The sequence below is a fragment of the Chiloscyllium plagiosum genome, unplaced genomic scaffold (assembly GCF_037043375.1).
Source record: "Chiloscyllium plagiosum isolate Xiang-an unplaced genomic scaffold, Cpla_swu_hap1 HiC_scaffold_1, whole genome shotgun sequence".
Classification (NCBI taxonomy): domain Eukaryota; kingdom Metazoa; phylum Chordata; class Chondrichthyes; order Orectolobiformes; family Hemiscylliidae; genus Chiloscyllium; species Chiloscyllium plagiosum.
Window position 1 is genome coordinate 22,455,151 of NW_028270139.1, and position 19,130 is coordinate 22,474,280.

Sequence of the window (19,130 nt, forward strand, 5' to 3'; positions counted from 1 at the left end):
CTGGAATAAATTTACCTTGTCAAACCAGACAAGGCATACGATTCTAAGCTGGTTTCAGTGCACCTATTCCAATTAATTTTAGGGCACACATATTAAAATCCTAATTGTTTTAGTAATTGCAGGAGTCAAAGTGTGACTTATAGATTCCCAGAAATTTACAAGTAATGTCTGGGGGTGGAGAGTTTAAAAGACAGTACACTCGCCACTTTGAGTAAAATGTTGCTGAAGTTCTAATTAGGATAATCTCTCCATCATTGGTTACCAAGATTTCCTTTCCTTTCCCAACAAAATTGTCACTCTCTTTAAAAACATGATTTTTTTAATGATGAATTGAAGCTTGCCTGAGGTGTAAATTGACTGTACAGACATTGTGGTGTTTAAAGTAGGTAATGCTTGTATGTGCCAACAAAATAAAAGATAAACTGAGTAGATTTTAAAAACTATTTTGTTTATTTAATCTGAAAATCATGTAACCTACTGTCCACAGTACTTATAGTGCCATTTTTTAAAAATAAAACTGTTAATGTTCTCTGACCAAATATACATTCAGTCAATGGTGTATGATGTCCATGTGGTCAAAGCTGATCCATTAGTATAAGTAAGTAAAACAAAAAATATAGAGGAATAGTCAAAATATAAAATTGTTCTTTAAAAAATTCAAGATTTCAAACATAGCGTATCGTTAATGTTACAAAGCAAGAAAGTCACATTAAAATATTTGATTTTAGGAGTCTACTCAGTACAAACATTTCTATTCAAGGTTAGACTGTAAGCCAAATACAATTTTATTTTCTGTAATAATGGAGCTACAGCTCGCAAAGGGACAAATTAATTTTTACTGAAATGGATGAATATTTATAAATCATATTGCTTTTCTTTGTACATAATTAGACTGCTATAACACATATTTACATTGTTTTGGAAGTCACTGCATAAATTAGCCAGCCATCCATAGGAAGAATGGTATGAGTACTGTAGGGAGAGTGGTGGAGGGCCCAAAACCCAGCCAGAAAATTCCAGCCAGTCCTAAAGCAGCGGTGACAAAAACACTCCTCTGGTCCCGAATTACAGTCTTCACTGCTTCACAAAACTGCAAAATAAAACATTGCAAGTTATTTAAAATTCAACTGTGGCAGCACAACCAGTTCAGGATTATTACTGAGCAAGTATTATTTACAATATACAGAAAATTGTAGTCAATAAGTGATCCCCAAAGAAATCCTTAAAGTATTGCAATACTGGATCCAAGTTTGAATGCCATGAATTTAAGATTTGTTGCAAGTTTGAACCTAGAATTATCTGGGGAATCTTAAAATACACTTAGTACAAATTAATCTACAATACACAAATCTACTATAAATATAAGATGTCAGATGATACTGAATATCCAATAACACTACTTGTGACCTTTACATAAAATTAAGAAAAGCAAAATAAAAACAAAATCCAACACAATTTTCTTACATTAATTGGAATTTTTTTATGGCTGACAATTCAGACTGGAGCCCTGTGACCAGTGGTGTGCCACAAGGATCGGTGCTGGGTCCACTGCTTTTTGACATTTAGATAAATTATTTGGATGTGAACATAGGAGGCATAGTTACAATTTGCAGATGACACGAAAGTTGGAGTTATAGTGAACAGTAAAGAAGGTTACCTCAGAGTAAAATGGGATCTTGGTCAGATGGGCCAGGGGGCTGAGGCCAATGGCAGATGCAGTTTAGATAATTGCGAGGTGCTGCATTTTGGAAAAACAAATCAGAGCAGGACTTGTACACTTAATGGTAAGGTCCTGTGAAGTGTTGCTGAACAAAGATAACTTGGAATGCAGGTTCATAGTTCCTTGCATGCAGAGTCACAGATATACTAGACAGTGAAGTCGACGTTTGGAATGCTTTCCTTTCTTGGTTAGAATATTGAGTACAGGAGTTGGGAGGTCATGTTGCAGCTGTACAAGACATTGGTTAGGCCACTTTTGGAATATTGTGTGCACTTCTGATCTCCTTCCTATCGGAAGGCTGTTGTGAGACTTCAAAGTGTTTAGAAGAGATTTACAAAGATGTTGCCAGGGTTGGAGGATTTGAGTTATAGGAAGAGGCTGAATAGGCTGTTTTCCCTGGAGTGTCGGAGACTGAGAGGTGACCTTACAGAGGTTTATAAAATCGTGATGGGCATAGATAGAATAAATGGAGAAGGTTTTTTTCCCTGGGGTGGGGGAGTCCAGAAGTAAAGGGCATAGGTTTAGGGTGATAGGGGAAAGATATAAAATGGACCTAAGGGACTAATTTTTCACAAAGAGCAGTGCGTCAATGGAATGAGCTGCCAGAGGAGGTGTTGGTGGCTGGTACAATTGTAACATTTAAAAGGCATTTGGATGGGTATGTGAATAGGAAAGGTTCAGAGGGATATGGTCAAATGCTGGCAAATGGGACTAGATTAGTTTAGGATATCTGGTCAGCCTGGACGAGTTGAACCAAAAGGTCTGTTTCTGTGCTGTACATCTCTATGACTCTAATTGTGAGGATGTTGTCTAAACTTTTCAGACATTTATTCATTGTCTGCTGTGGATGGTGTCTGGTTGGCCTTCATTCCGTTATTCAGTTGCTATATCAAACCAGAGAAAACAAAGGAAGTTCTGACTACCATCCAAAACTAATATCTTTCATTTTAATTATATGGCAAAGCAACATTGATTTTATATCTGTGAACAAGGTCTTGAAACATAACTGCATACAAATTCTGTCACATTTGTTGTGAAGAAAATCTCTCTATCCATCACAGCAAAACAGGCAAATAAAGTTCTCAATGAAGTTCACTGATTACCGCAATCAAAGGGCAATAAAACCAAAAAGGGACTGAAATTTCTAAATTGTGCACATCGGACTCTCTCCTGAAACATTACACCCATAAAAGAGAGAGGAGCTGAATACACTTGAAATCCTCAGGTATAGGGACCAGTTCTAAAGTTGAAACAGAATAGGGGAAAATTGATATCTAAAAGAGTTTAGAAAGCTGAGGAGTGGGTAGGTATTAAATAAAATTAACATGCAACCTTGCAGATAAGCAATGTAATGTTTCTAAAGAGATTTAAAATAAGGAAAAGAAAAACAAATTATATATACAAATATCATTCAGTTTCTTCTTATTTTGTGATTTTAAAACTTTTGGAAGAAATTTAACATCAGTTGAAATTTGAAATATGAAATTTTTCATTCCTAGGTGATTGGATGGAATATTATGTAGTTAATAGTACCTGTACAAAAAATTAAATTCGATTAGATTTCCTAGTGTGGAAAAAGGCTCTTCGGCCCAACAAGTCCATACCGACCCTCCGAAGAGTAACCCACCCAGACTCATTTCCTCACATTTACCCCTAATGCATCTAACACTCCGGGCAATTTAGTATGGTCAATTCACCTATCCTGCACATCTTTGGAATGTGGGAGGAAACCGGAGCACCTGGAGGAAACCCATGCAGACACAGGGAGAATGTACAAACTGCACACAGATAGTCGCCCGAGGCTGGAATCGAAACTGGGTTCCTGGCGCTGTGGGGCAGCAGATGCTAACCACTGAGTCACCATGCCATTCTCATAATCATAATCATAATCAAAATTAGATACTATCTTTACCTTTCAATGAAGATGCTTTATTAATGCATTAGAACATAAGCCCCAGAACAAAAAATACTTGTTCACGTTACCCACTCATTCCAACAATCCTACCCCTACCTCCCCCACACATCACTCCAAAACACCTGTCTTCCCCAGCTCCAAAGGCCTGAACAAGTCTAAGTGTGTCCTTGGAATGTCACTCATGCAATCTCCCAATTTGGACCAACTGTACAAGCATAAGTTAGTACATTATCCAAGCATGCAACTATTAAATATGTATCAGCCACTTTTTTGAATGACCACGCTCCCTATTTGCAACTGTCACATCTTACAAGTTCTAGAGACAGTGGTCAAATGATATTTGAAATTATGCTGATCTTTTTTTTTTAGACTTAATAGTTAATATTTTCCATATGTAGATTCTTAAATTGATTGATCAAGTTGCAGCTTTATATTAATAGAACTCACCCATCTTAATTTAGGCTCTGAAATGGTTAAAAACTTGTTTGAAGACAATTTTTAGGTCTGTTTCTAAGTCCACACACGAAGACTTAGCCTCAAACTACAAAGCTGAAAGCAATCCTAAATGAACTCACTTAAATAAACAAAAACTGAAAGCTTGAAACAACTTCATTAGGGAAATAACTTTCAATATTCCAGACACAGTACTGAATAGTGGCTTCACAGTAATGGATGGAAATAGAACAAAGAGTGGAGCACAGGAAAAGTTTATTTCATTTAACAGCAAAACAATTGGATAAATGCAAGTAGCTGCTATGGAAGCCATGGAACAGTAGGGAAGAGTCCATTCACAGAAAACCAGTGGGCTCCCTGGCACCCATTGCTTCCATTTATCTGCTCATGTTTCCTGGGCAACAGAATGCCAAATCCATGGACAAAGCTACCCCTGTCCATTGGATGAGATTAATCAATTGTACCCACATTGCAAAACTAGGATTAGCTGGTCTTGAATTCATTCTTTGTTAGGTTATTTTTTATAATGGCTGGTGATAGATTGGGAAAGGGGGAGGTGTAATGAGTCTTGTGCGTCCTTCTACACCAGCTGCTGGAACTAAGCTTGCAGGTGCAGCAGATGGTGAAGACGTAATGGTATGTTCACATTCATAGAGTCATAGAGTCCTACAGCACAGAGACAGGCCCTTTGGCCCAAACCGGTCCATGTTAACCCCATTTCCCTGCACTTGGCCCATATCCTTCTAAACCTTTCCTATCCATGTATTTGCCCAAATGCCTTTTAAATATTGTTAATGTACCCACCTCAACCATTTCCGCTGGCAGCTCTTTCCATATGCATACCACCCTTGTATAAACAAGTTGCCCCTCAAGTTCCCCTTTATGCTTTCCCCTCTAATCTTAAACTGATGTGTTCTAGTCCTCAATTCCCCCCAAACCCTGGGAAAAAGTGCATTCACCCTATCCACGCCTCTCATGATCTTATACACTTCTATAAGATACCCCTCAGTCCCCTACGCTGTAAAGAAAAATGTCCTAGCTTGTCCAACCTCTTCTTTTAACTCAGACCCTTAAGTCCTGGTAACATTCTTGTAAATTTCTTCTGCACTCTATCCAGTTTAATCACATCCTTCCTATAGCAAGGTGACCAAAGCTAAACACAATACTCTAAGTGTGGCCTCACCAACTTCCTGTACAACTGCAAAACAACTTCCCAACTTCTATACTCAAAGCCTGATTGATGAAGACCAGTGTGCCAAAAGCTTTCTTCACTGTCCTGTCTACCTGTGACTCCACTTTCTAATAAAACAAAATAAAACTGTGTACCTGAACTCCAAGGTTCCTCTGTTGTACTACACTACCTAAGGCCCTACCATTCACCATGAAACCCCTACCTTGATTTGACTTTCCAAAATGCAACACCTCACACTTATTTATATTAAACTCCATTTACCATTTCGCGGCCCACTTCCCCAGCTGATCAAGGTCCTGCTGCAATTTCTGATAACCTTCCTCATGGTCCACAATACTGCCTATTTTAGTGTCATCTGCAAACTTACTAATCATACCTTTTACATTATCATTCAGATCATTGATAATAGATAACAAACAGTAATGGGCCCAGCACCAACCCCTGAGGTACTCCACTCATCACAAGACTCCAGTCCGACAAGCATCCTTCCACTATTACCCTCTGTTTCCTACCTTCTAGCCAATTTGCCTAGTTCTCCTGGATTCCATGTGATCTAACCTTCCAGAGCAGCCTACCATGTGGAACTTTATCAAAGGCCTTACAGAAATCCATATAGATGACGTCTACTGCCCTGCCCTCATTAACCTTCCTGGTCACTTCATCAAAGAACGCTGAGAGATCTCCCATGCACAAAACATGCTGACTACTTCTAATCAAACCTTGTCTTTCTAAATGTATGTGTATCTTATCCCTCAGAATCTTCTCAAGTAACTTACCCACCACTGATGTTAGGCTTACTGGTTTATAGTTTCCAGGTTTTTCTTTGCAGCTCTTCTTGAATAATGGCACAGATTCGCTATACTTCAATCATCTGGGATATCACCTGTGGCTACTGATGATGCAAATACATCAGCCAGGACCCCCGCAATTTCTTTGCCAGCCTCTTGCAGGGTTCTTGGATATATCTGGTCAGGACCAGGAGAATTATCCACCTTCATACATTCTATTACACCCAATACCTGCTCTACTGTGATATGGATTATCTCCAAGATATGACCACGAACTTGCCCAAGTTCCCAAGTCTTCATGTCTTTCTCCATGGTAAACACAGAGGAGAAATATTCATTGAAGACCTCACCCATCTCCTGTGGTCCTACACATAAATGTGCACTTTGGCCCTTGAGGGGTCCTATTCTCTCTCTCTGGTCATTCTCTTCCCTTTTAATATACTTAAAAAAACTTCTTTAGATTCACCCTAATCTTCTCAGCCAAGGCTATCTCGTACCCCCTTGTTGCCCTCCTGATTTCCGTCTTCAGTAAACACCTGTATCCCCTATATACATCCAGGATCCCCTTGACAGCAGTTGTCTGTACCTGAGCCATGCCTCCTTTTTTCTGGTCAAAGCCTCAATATTTCTTGTCATCCAAAGTTCCCTATTTCTGTCAACCTTGCCTTTCACCCCCATAGGAACATACAGACATTGAACTTTAGTTATCTCACTCCCACTTGCTGCAAGTCCCTTTGCCTGTAAACAAACTACTCAAATCAGCCGCTGCAAGCTCCTGTCCAATTCCATGAAAATTCGCCTTGCCCCACTTTAGAACTTGAACCTGTGGACAAGTTTTGTCCTTCTCCATAATTCTCCAGTTTAAAATTAATAGAACGATGATCACTGGTCCCCCACTGTCACCTCAGTCACCTATCCTGCCCTATTTCCCAAGAGTAGGTTGAGTTTTGTGCCTTCCCAAGTAAGACCCTCCATATATTGCTTGAGGAAACTTTCCTGAACGCACTTAACAAATTCCACCCCATCTAAGTCCTTAACGCTATGGCAGTCCCAGTCAATTAAAATCCTCTACTATGATCAACTCTATTGCTCCTGCAAGTCTCCCCATTCTCCCTGCATATTTGTTCCTCTAATTTCGTTGACTATTTGGGGACCTATAATTCAATCACAATAGTGTCACCATCTCCTTCTTATTTCTTCGCTCCACCCACAAAGCCTCACTGGATTATCCTTCAGTTATTTCATCTGATTACTGCTGTGATACTCCCCTTAATCAAAAATACAACTCACCCTCCCCTCTTTCCACCACCTCTGTCCCACCTAAAGCACCTGCACCCTGGTACATTATGCTGCCAGTCCTGTCATTCCTTTAGCCATGTTTCTGTAATGGCTATAATATCCCAGTCCCACGTACCTATCCACGCCCTGAGTTCATCAGCCTTACCGGTCAACCCTCTTGCATTGAAATTGATACAATTTAATTCACCAGGCATTCCTTGCTCCCTGTCATACTCCAACTTGATCTGTGTCTTTACTGGCTCAGATTACTGTATTTACTTCCAGCCTCGCACTTGCCTCCCTGCTGTTGGGAATCCCATCACCCAGCCAATCTCGTTTAAACCTTCCCTTGTAGCACTAGCAAACCTGGCCACCAAGATATTAGTCCCCCTCCAGTTCAGATGCAATCCGCCCCTCTTGAACAAACTAAAGAATTGGTGCAGAGGGTGGGGATTCAGATTTTTAGATCATTGGGATTTTTTTCTGGGGCAGAGGATTCAATGCCTTTCTGCAATTGCACAGTGCCTTGGTGAAACCACACGTGGGGGAAAATGAGCACTGCAGATGCTGGAGATCAGAGTCGAGAGTGTGGTGCTGGAAAAGCTGGAAAAGCAGGTCAGGCAGCATCCGAGGAGCAGGAGAATCAACGTTTTGGGCATAAGCCCTTCATCAGGAATGAGCTAAGCAGTTTATCCCATTGAGAGAATGAACATACAAGCCAAATCATCAGAAAAGCTCAAACTTGTACATTTAGAGATGCACAGAAGAACAATTCTGTTGAAAAGGATTCAAAACTTAAAACTGCTGAATACACTTCATCTCATTTTAAAGACGATATCATTTTTAAATTCAGTCTAGTTTTGAATGGTTAAACCGAGCAAGGTAGCCTTTGTGTGGAACCGCAGGAGATGGGGGAGATACTAAACGAGAATTTTGCACCAGTGTTTACTGTGGAGAAGGACATGGAAGAAATAAAATGTAGGGAAATAGATGGTGACATCTTGAAAAATGTCCACATGACAGAGGAGGAAGTACTGGAAGTCTTGAAATGCATAAAAGTGGATAAATCACCAGGACCTGATCAGGTGTACCCGAGAACTCTGTGGGAAGCTAGGGAAGTGATTGCTGGGCCTCTTGCTGAGATATTTGTATCATCGATAGTCACAAGGTGAGGTGCCGGAAGACTGGAAGTTGGCAAACATGATGCTACTGTTTAAGGAGGGTGGTAAGGATAAGTCAGGGAATTATAGACCAGTGAGCCTGATCTTGGTGTTGGGCAAGTTGTTGGAGGCAATCCTGACAGACAGGATTTACATGTATTTGGAAAGGCAAGGACTGATTAAGGATAGTCACCATGGCTTTGTGCATGGGAAATCATGTCTCACAAACATGATTGAGTTTTTTGAAAAAGTAACAAAGAGGATGATGAGGCCAGAGCAGTAGACATGATCTATATGCACTTCATTAAGGCGTTTGACAAGGTTCCCCATGTGAGATTGGTAGCAAGGTTAGATCTCATGGAATATAGGGATAATAGAGTCATACAGTCATAGAGATGTACAGCATGGAAACAAAACTCTTCGGTCCAACCCGTCCATGCCGACCAGATATCCCAACTAAATCTAGTCCCACCTGCCAGCACCCGGCCCATATCCCTTCAAACCCTTCCTATTCCTATACCCATCCAAATGCCTCTTAAATGTTGCAATTGTACCAGCCTCCCCCACTTCCTCCGGCAACTCATTCCATACACGTACCACCCTCTGCTTGAAAAAGTTGCACCTTAGGTCTCTTTATATCTTTCCCCTCTCACCCTAAACCTATGCCCTCTCCTTCTGGACTCCCCAACCCCAGGGAAAAGATTTTGCCTATTTATCCTATCCATGCCCCTCATAATTTTGTAAACCTCTATAAGGTCACTCCTCAGCCTCCGACGCTCCAGGGAAAACAACCCCAGCCTGTTCAGCCTCTCCCTATAGCTCAAATCTTCCAACCCTGGCAACATCCTTGTAAATCTTTTCTGAACCCTTTCAAGTTTCACAACATCATTCTGATAGGAAGGAGACCAGAATTGCTCACAATATTCCAACAGTGGCCTAACCAATGTCGTGTACAGCCGCAACATGACCTCTCGACTTCTGTACTCAATACTCTGACCAATAAAGGAAAGCATACCAAATGCCTTCTTCACTATCCTATCTACCTGCGCCTCCACTTTCAAGGAGCTATGAACCTGCACTCCAAGGTCTCTTTGTTCAGCAAAACTCCCTAGGACCTGACCATGAAGTGTATAAGGAGAAAGTGAGGTCTGCAGATGCTGGAGATCAGAGATGGAAATGTGTTGCTGGAAAAGCGCAGCAGGTCAGGCAGCATCTAGGGAACAGGAGAATCGACGTTTCGGGCATTAGCCTGAAACTCCTGAAGAAGGGCTAATGCCCGAAACGTCGATTCTCCTGTTCCCATGAAGTGTATAAGTCCTGCTACGATTTGCTTTCCCAAAATGCAGCACCTCGCATTTATCTGAATTAAACTTCATCTGCCACTTCTCAGCCCATTGGCACATCTGTTCCAGATCCTGTTGTAATGTGAGGTAATCCTCTTCACTGTCCACTACACCTCCAATTTTGGTGTCATCAGCAAACTTACTAACTGTACCTCTTATGCTCGCATCCAAATCATTTATGTAAATGACAAAACGTAGAGGACCCAGCACCAATTCTTGTGGCACTCCACTGGTCACAGGCCTCCAGTCTGGAAAAGAACCCTCCACCACCACCCTCTGTCTTCTACCTTTGAGCCAGTTCTGTATCCAAATGGCTATTTCTCCCTGTATTCCATGACATCTAACCTTGCTAATCAGTCTCCCATGGGGAACCTTGTCGAACGCCTTACTGAAATCCATATAGATCACATCTACTGCTCTGTCCTCATCAATCCTCTTTGTAAACCTTATAGAGGTTTACAAAATTATGAGAGGCATGGATAGGATAAATAGGCAAAGTCTTTTCCCTGGGTTGGGGGAGTCCAGAACTAGAGGGCATAGGTTTAGGGTGAGAGGGGAAAGACATAAAGGAGTCCTAAGGGGCAACTTTTTCACGCAGAGGGTGGTACGTGTATAGAATGAGCTGCCAGAGAATGTGGTGAAGGCTGGTACAATTGCAATATTTAAGAGGCATTTGTATGGGTATATGAATAGGAAAGGTTTGGAGGGATATGTGCCACAAAAGACTTCTGTACTAGGTACCTACCTCTCTTACCCTTCCTGGAATTAACCCATCTATGCGACTGTATATGAGACTTTATTGTGCTGGCAGGTGGGACTAGGTTTAGTTGGGATATCTGGTCAGCATGGACGGGTTGGACCGAAGGGTCTGTTTCCTTGCTGTACATCTCTATGACTCTACGACTGCATAGCATAGAATTCAGACTTCAGTTACATAGAATCAGGAGTTGACCTCCAAAGCAAGCTTTAGATTCTGTCCTCGAAGAGTTAGCTAAGAAACTCTCCTAACAGGATTGGATCTCCTTTTTCCAGTTTGCGAACATCCAAACCAGGCAAATTTTAAAACAGAAAAGGTTTGAGAAGTTTAAGTTATCAGAATTGTGAGGATCCACAATATCAGAAAGGAATTGTAATACTGATTCTACAGTTTAAAAAAGAGATACTGAAAAGAGTCAGTTAAGGAGAAACTTAAGATTGAAATTTGAGTAATCATTTCTGCATTTTCTGTAACTATTACTATGTTAAGAAACAGGTTTAAACTTTGTTTTAATATTTATGTTAAGATCTTTGTAACTGCAATGTATATATACAGCTAGGCTTGTTTTTCTTTCTTATGTGTATGTGTGAATATATTTCGGTGACTGACTATGTTAGCTAACTAAACAAAATAAATGACCTATCAAGCCAAGCTTTTTCAGAATCTGACTTGTCTAGCATCACCATCAACTGGGATAATAACATCTTAAAAAGATGGCATACCGTGTTGACAAGGTGGGTAAAAAATTTAAGTTACTAAATTTCTAAGTAGGGGAATAAAAGGAAGGAGATCATGCTACAACTTTTAAATGTCTGACTAAGTCTCAAATGGATAATTAAGAACAATTCCAGGTAACACAGAAGAAAAAATCATCAACGTTTAGATAGGAACAGAAGAAGTTTGTGAGAATGTTGTTATCAAAGATCAAGAGCTTCAGCTTGTAATGGGGAAAGGTTGGAAAAGGTAACTAAATAAATATTCTAGGTAACGAGAGGTTTTAAGTGAACAATTTGGGAGGAAATATTCCCTCTGGAATGTGGATTAATATCTAGAGATCATGGATTCAAAGTAGTTATGAAGGATACCGAGAGGAGAGATGGTTAGTCAATTGGTAGGATTTGGAATGCTCTTCCCAAAAGGATGATGAAACCTGTTCCCTTAGGAGGTGGCACTGCTGCCTCATAGCACCAAGCACCTCATAGCACCTCATAGCCTCATAGCCTTGGGCGACTGTCTGTGTGGAGTTTGCACATTCTCCCTGTGTCTACGTGGATTTCCTCTGGGTGCTCTGGTTTCCTCCCACAGTCCAAAGATGTGCAGGTCAGGTGAATTGGCCACGCTAAATTGCCCATAGTGTTAAGTGTATTAGTCAGAGACGGGTGGGTTACTTTTCGGAGGGTCGGTTTGGATTTGTTGGGCCGACGGACCTGTTTCCACACTATAGGGAATCTAATCTAATGGGAATTGGGAGGAGTCTAATGAATATGCATGCTTCATACTTCAAAACAAACAGACTTCAAAGAGTCAAAACCCATGCAGGTTTTTTGCAAGGTTTGTAGCTCAGGTTGAGGTTTAGGGTATAGGAGGGACTACATAGAGAAAGCCAATCCAGATGTTTCATTACCTGGCTAGGTAACATCATCAGTGACGACGTCCAAGTGAATTGAAGCTGTTGTCTCCTGCTTTCTATTTATATGTTTGTCCTGGATGGGGTTCCTGGAGTTTGTGGTGATGTCATTTCCTGTTCATTTTCTGAGGGGTTGATAGATGGTATCTAGATCTATGTGTTTGTTTATGGCGTTGTGGTTGGAGTGCCAGGCCTCTAGGAATTCTCTGGCATGTCTTTGCTTAGCCTGTCCCAGGATAGATGTGTTGTCCCAGTCCAAATGGTGGTTTTTTTCTCCATGTGTAGGGCTATGAGGGAGAGAGGATCGTGTCCTTTTGTGGCTAGCTGGTGTTCGTATATCCTGGTGGCTAACTTTCTTCCTGTTTGTCCTACGTAGCGTTTCTGGCAGTCCTTGCATGGAATTTTGTAGATGATGTTGGTTTTGTCCATGGGATATATTGGATCTTTTAAGTTTGTTAGTTTTTGTTTGTTAGTTGGTGGGTTTGTGTGCTACTAGGATTCCAAGGGTCTTAGTAGTTTGGCTGTCATTTCTGAAACTTCTTTGATGTATGGTAAGGTGGTTAGGGTTTCTGGCTGTGTTAGGTCTGCTTGTCGTGGTTTGTTCCTGAGGAATCTGCGGACTGTATTTTTTGAGTATCCATTCTTCTTGAATACATTGTATAGGTGGTTCTCCTCTGTTTTCCAAAGTTCGTCTGTGCTGCAGTGTGATGTGGCTTGTTGGAATAGTGTTCTGATACAGCTTCGTATCGAGACGCTGACAAGAAGGCAGCATTAGAAACCACATTGAAGGACAACAAACTCACGGAAGAAACATAACAAATGATCAGACAGACAGTTGCACTTACTCTGAGCCGAAAGAGGGAAGGAAACACACTGAACACACAAGAAAAGAAAGCCCTAGAAAACCTCAAAAAAGACAAAAATATCGTTATATTACCTGCAGACAAAGGTCGGCTCACAGTCATCCTGAACAGAAGGGACTACATAGAGAAATGTTTGAGGAGAAAGTGAGGTCTGCAGATGCTGGAGATCAGAGATGGAAATGTGTTGCTGGAAAAGCGCAGCAGGTCAGGCAGCATCTAGGGAACAGGAGAATCGATGTTTCGGGCATTAGCCCTTCTTCAGGAAGGGACTACATAGAGAAAGCCAATGCACTACTGGCAGACACCAACATCTACCAAAAGGTGGCGCTAGACCTGACCCCACAACTAGGAAACAAAATTACATATCTCCTAAGAAAATTACACAATTCCGGACAATTAAACAAGACGGAATTCCAGAAAATGAAACCCGACGGGACCAACACCCCACGATTCTACGGACTACCAAAAATCCATAATCCAGGAGCCCCACTCAGACCCAGAGACACCAACTTACAGACTGGCCAAAGAACTACAAGCAAGACTGAAATACTTAGTAGAAGAGTCATAGCACTCCATCCACTCCACCCAGGAATTCCTAAAAATCATCAAAAACACCAAAATAGAGGAAGACAAAGCAATGATCTCATTCGACGTAACAGCACTGTTCAACTCCATCAATATCAACCTAGCAAAGGAAACACTCGCCACACTTTTAAAAGAGACCATCACACACACCTCAACCACCATCAATCACATCACCAACGAAAACATCATGAAGCTAGTGGACCTGTGCTTCACCACCCACTTCACTTTCAACAACATAATCTACAAACAAACCAACGGCACACCCATGGGATCTCCACTATCAGAATTCATAGCAGAAGCAGTAATGCAAAGACTAGAACAAACAGCCCTACTAACCATCAAACCAAAAATCTGGGTCCACTACGTAGATGACACCTTTGTCATCACAAAACGAAACAAGATAGAAGAGACATTTAACATCATCAACAACACCCGCACTGGCATAAAGTTCACCAAGGAGGAAGAAACCAACAACAAACTCATTTCTGGACGTCACAGTCGAAAGAAAGGACAATGGAGAACTACAAACCTGTGGATACAGAAAACCGACAAACACTGACCAAATACTTAACTACACCAGCAACCATCCCAACACACACAAACAAAGCTGTATCAGAACACTATTCAAACGAGCCACCACACACTGCAGCACAGACGAACTTCAGAAAACAGAGGAGAACCACCTATACAATGTATTCAAGAAGAATGGATACTCAAAAAATACAGTCCGCAGCTTCCTCAAGAACAAACTATGACAAGCAGACCAAACACAGCCAGAAACCCTAACCACCTTACTATACATCAAAGAAGTTTCAGAAATGACAGCCAGACTACTAAGACCCCTCAGAATCCTAGTAGCACACAAACCCACCAACACTCTCAAACAAAAACTAACAAACTTAAAAGACCCACTCCATCCCAACGTCGTCTACAAAATTCCATGCAAGGACTCAGGACAAACATATAAATAGAAAGCAGGAGACAACAGCTTCGCTTCACTTGGAGATTGCCATTGACGATGTTACCTAGCCAGGTAATTAAACGTCTGGATATCAAACCTACAGCTCAGCGAGCAAACCTACACCCTAAACCCATGCAAGTGATGGGCTGCATTGTAAGAATCTATGATAAAATATTTGTCATTTCACTCAATGGACAAAATCTTCCATTGGAGATTAATTGATTTTTCTGACCCGGATCAGATAAATGTTGCACAGTTACGTCTGCGATATTTTGGATTCAGAATTCTAATAGAGTCATAGAGATGTACAGCATGGAAACAGACCCTTCGGTCCAACCCGTCCATGCCGACCAGCTATCCCAACCCAATCTAGTCCCACATGCCAGCACCCAGCCCATATCCCTCCAAACCCTTCTTATTCATATACCCATCCAAATGCCTCTTAAATGTTGCAATTGTACCAGCCTCCACCACATCCTCTGGCAGTTCGTTCCATACACGTAGCACCCTCTGCGTGAAAACGTTGCTCCTGAGGTCTCTTTTATATCTTTCCCCTCTCACCCTAAACCTATGCCCTCTCGTTCTGGATTCCCCAACCCCAGTGAAAAGAGTTTGCCTATTTATCCTATCCATGCCCCTCATAGTTTTGTCACTCCTCAGCCTCCGACGGTCCAGGGAAAACAGCCCCAGCCTGTTCAGCCTCTCCCTGTAGCTCAGATCCTCCAACCCAAGCAACATCCTTGTAAATCTTTTCTGAACCCTTTCAAGTTTCACAACATCTTTCCGATAGGAAGGAGACCAGAATTGCACACAATATTCCAACAGTGGCCTAACCAATGTCGTGTACAGCCTCAACATGACCTCCCAACTCCGGAACTCAATACTCTGACCAATAAAGGAAAGCATATCAAACACCTCCTTCACTATCCTATCTACCTGCGACTCCACTTTTAAGGAGCTATGAACCTGCACTCCAAGGTCTCTTTGTTCAGCAACACTCCCTAGGATTTTACCATTAAGTGTATAAGTCCTGGGAAGATTTGCTTTGCCGAAATGCAGCACCTCGCATTTATCTCAATTAAACTCCATCTGCCACTTCTCAGCCCATTGGCCCATCTGGTCCAGATCCTGTTGTAATCTGAGGTAACCCTCTTCGCTGTCCACTACACCTCCAATTTTGGTGTCATCTGCAAACTTACTAACTGTATCTCTTATGCTCGCATCCAAATCATTTATGTAAATGACAAAACGTAGAGGGCCCAGCACCGATCCTTGTGGCATTCCACTGGTCACAGGCCTCCAGTCTGAAAAACAACCCTCCACCACCACCCTCTGTCTTCTACCTTTGAGCCAGTTCTGTATCCAAATGGTTATTTCTCCTTGTATTCCACGAGATCTAACCTTGCTAATCAGTCTCCCATGGGGAATCTTGTCGAACGCCTTACTGAAGTCCAGAATAGATCACATCTACTGCTCTGCCCTCATCAATCTTCTTTGTTACTTAATCAAAAAACTCAATCAAGTTCATGAGACATGATTTCCCACGCACAAAGCCATGTTGACTATCCCGAATCAGTCCTTGCCTTTCCAAATACATGTACATCCTGTCCCTCAGGATTCCCTCCAACAACTTGCCCACCACTGCTCACCGGTCTATAGTTCCCTGGCTTGTCCTTACCACCCTTCTTAAAAGTGGCACCACATTTGCCAGTCTTCCCGCACTTCATCTGTGACTATCAATGATACAAATTTCTCAGCAAGAGGCCCATCAATCACTTCTCTAGCTTCCCACAGAGTTTTCGGAACACCTGATCAGGTCCTGGGGATTTATCCACCTTTAACCGTTTCAAGACATCCAGCGCTTCCTCCTCTGTAATCTGGACATTTTGCAAGATGTCACCATCTATTTCCCTACAGTCTATAGCTTCCATATCCTTTTCCACAGTAAATACTAATGCAAAATATTCATTTAGGTATCTCCCCCATTTTCTGTGGCTCAGCACAAAGGCCGCCTTGCTGATCTTTGAGGGGCCCTATTCTCTCCCTAGTTACCCTTTTGTCCTTAATATATTTGTAAAAACCCTTTGGATTCTCCTTAATTCTATTTGCCAAAGCTATCTCATGTCCCCGTTTTGCCCTCCTGATTTCCCTCTTAAGTATACTCCTATTTTCTTTATACTCGTCTGAGGATTCACTCGATTTATCCTGTCTGTACCTGACATATGCTTCCTTCTTTTTCTTAACCAAACCCTCAATTTCTTTAGTCATCCAGCATTCCCTATACCTACCAGCCTTCCCTTTCACCCTGACAGGAATATACTTTCTCTGAATTCTTGCTATCTCATTTCTGAAGGCTTCCCATTTTCCAGCCGTCCCTTTACCTGCGAACATCTGCTTCCAATCAGCTTTTGAAAGTTCTTGTCTAATACCGTCAAAATTGACCTTTCTCCAATTTAGAACTTCAACTTTTAGATCTGGTCCATCCTTTTCCATCACTATTTTAAAACGAATTGAATTATGGTCGCTGGCCCCAAAGTGCTCCCCCACTGACACCTCAGTCACCTGCCCTGCCTTATTTCCCGAGAGTAGGTCAGGTTTTGCACCTTCTCTAGTAGGTACTTCCACATACTGAATCAGAAAATTGTCTTGTACGCACTTAAGAAATTCCTCTCCATCTAAACCTTTAACACTATGGCAGTCCCAGTCTATGTTTGGAAAGCTAAAATCCCCTACCATAACCACCATATTATTCTTACAGATAGCTGAGATCTCCTTACAAGTTTGTTTCTCAATTTCCCTCTGACTATTGGGGGGGTCTATAATACAATCCCAATAACATCCCTTTCTTCATTCACAGTTCCACCCAAAGTTATTTCCAGGAATATCCTCCCTTAGCACAGCTGTAATGCTATCCCTTATCAAAACTGCCACTCCCCCTCCTCTTTTGCCTCCCTTTCTATTCTTCCTGTAGCATTTGTATCCTGGAACATTAAGCTGCCAGTCCTGCCCATTCCTGAGCCATGTTTCTGTAGTTGCTATGATATCCCAGTCCCATGTTCCTAACCATGCCCTGAGTTCATCTGCCTTCACTGTTAGGCCCCTTGCATTGAAATAAATGCAGTTTAATTTATTAGTCCTACCTTGTCCCTGCCTGCCTTGACTGTTTGACTCACATCTGTTCTCAGCTGTACCAGTCTCAGATTGATCTCTTTCCTCACTATCTCCCTGGGTCCCATCCCCCCATCTTACTAGTTTAAATCCTCCCAAGCAGTTCTAGTAAATTTCCTTGCCAGTATATTAGTCCCGTTCCAATTTAGGTGCAATCTGTCCTTCTTGTACAGGTCGCTTCTACCCCAAAAGAGATTCCAATGATCCAAAAATGTGAATCCTTCTCCCATACACCAGCTCCTCAGCCATGCATTCATCTGCTCTATCCTCCTATTCCTGCCCTCACTAGCTCGTAGCACTGGGAGTAATCCAGATATTACTACCCTTGAGGACCTCCATTTTAAATTTCTACCTAACTCTCTGTAATCTCCCTTCAGAGTCTCAACCTTTTCCCTTCCTATGTCGTTGGTTCCAATGTGGACAATGACCTCCTGCTGGCCCCTCTCCCCCGTGAGAACATTCTGCACCCTCTCAGACATCCTTGATCCTGGCACCAGAGAAACAACACCATTCTGCTTTTTCTCTGCTGGCCACAGAAACATCTGACTGTACCTCTGACTACAGAATCCCCTAATGGAAGATCCTATGGAATTTATCAAAGACAGGAATCCCTGGAGGAAAGGGCACAGGAAATTTTGATGGAAGCCACAGCCTCTTCTTCCAACAGGCGCTGCCATATTCTAGTATCTAAAAAGTTTAAAGGTCCACAGCTTCTTTGAAAAGCTGTAAGAGAAAGCAAGCTTGTAAGGTATGTTGGTAAGCAGGTGAGTGAGAGGGGTAACAGTCAGTTGAAGGAAAGGTTTTAATAGCTATAAACATTCCTTGATAACTATCCAGGTAAGTGTGACACAACCCTCTGACTTCCACATCTCTAAGTCACAATCTTGGGGGATTCAGGAAAACTTGGGAAATTGCCATGAAGTTAATGTATCAGGACTGTCAAGGCATCCCAACATGCATTTTGAAGACCTGGATTTCCTGAATTTTGACATTACAAAAACAATGTTCTAAAGACTTCATTCAAACAAAAGAAAAACTGATGTAGATTTGCGTAAGATGGGGTATGGGACCCAGGGAGATAGTGAGGAAAGGCGTGTGTGCATAAACCAAGTCCACCAAAAGGTTTTTTTTGAACTGAAGACAAAAATGCAAACAAGGTTATAAACACGTCAAATTAGAAACAAATATTGTGGACTGAAAGATTCAATAAATGTAAAAGCATAGAAGATAGGAACAGGAGTAGGCCATTCGGGCCTTTGAACCTGCTCCACCATTCAATACAATCATGACTGATCATTCAACTCTGTATCCAGTCGCTGC

General features: G+C 41.8%; 1 protein-coding gene across 1 annotated transcript in view; it reads right to left on the minus strand.

The window, feature by feature from the left end:
• Positions 1-427: 427 nt before the first annotated feature.
• LOC122553730 (lecithin retinol acyltransferase-like) overlaps positions 428-19,130 on the minus strand; it is a 31,002-nt gene continuing 12,299 nt past the window's right edge. The window contains exon 2 of the mRNA XM_043697997.2: positions 428-1,090. Within this exon, the coding sequence (XP_043553932.1) occupies positions 938-1,090 (153 nt within the window). The 3' untranslated portion in view covers positions 428-937. The remainder of the gene's footprint in view (positions 1,091-19,130) is intronic.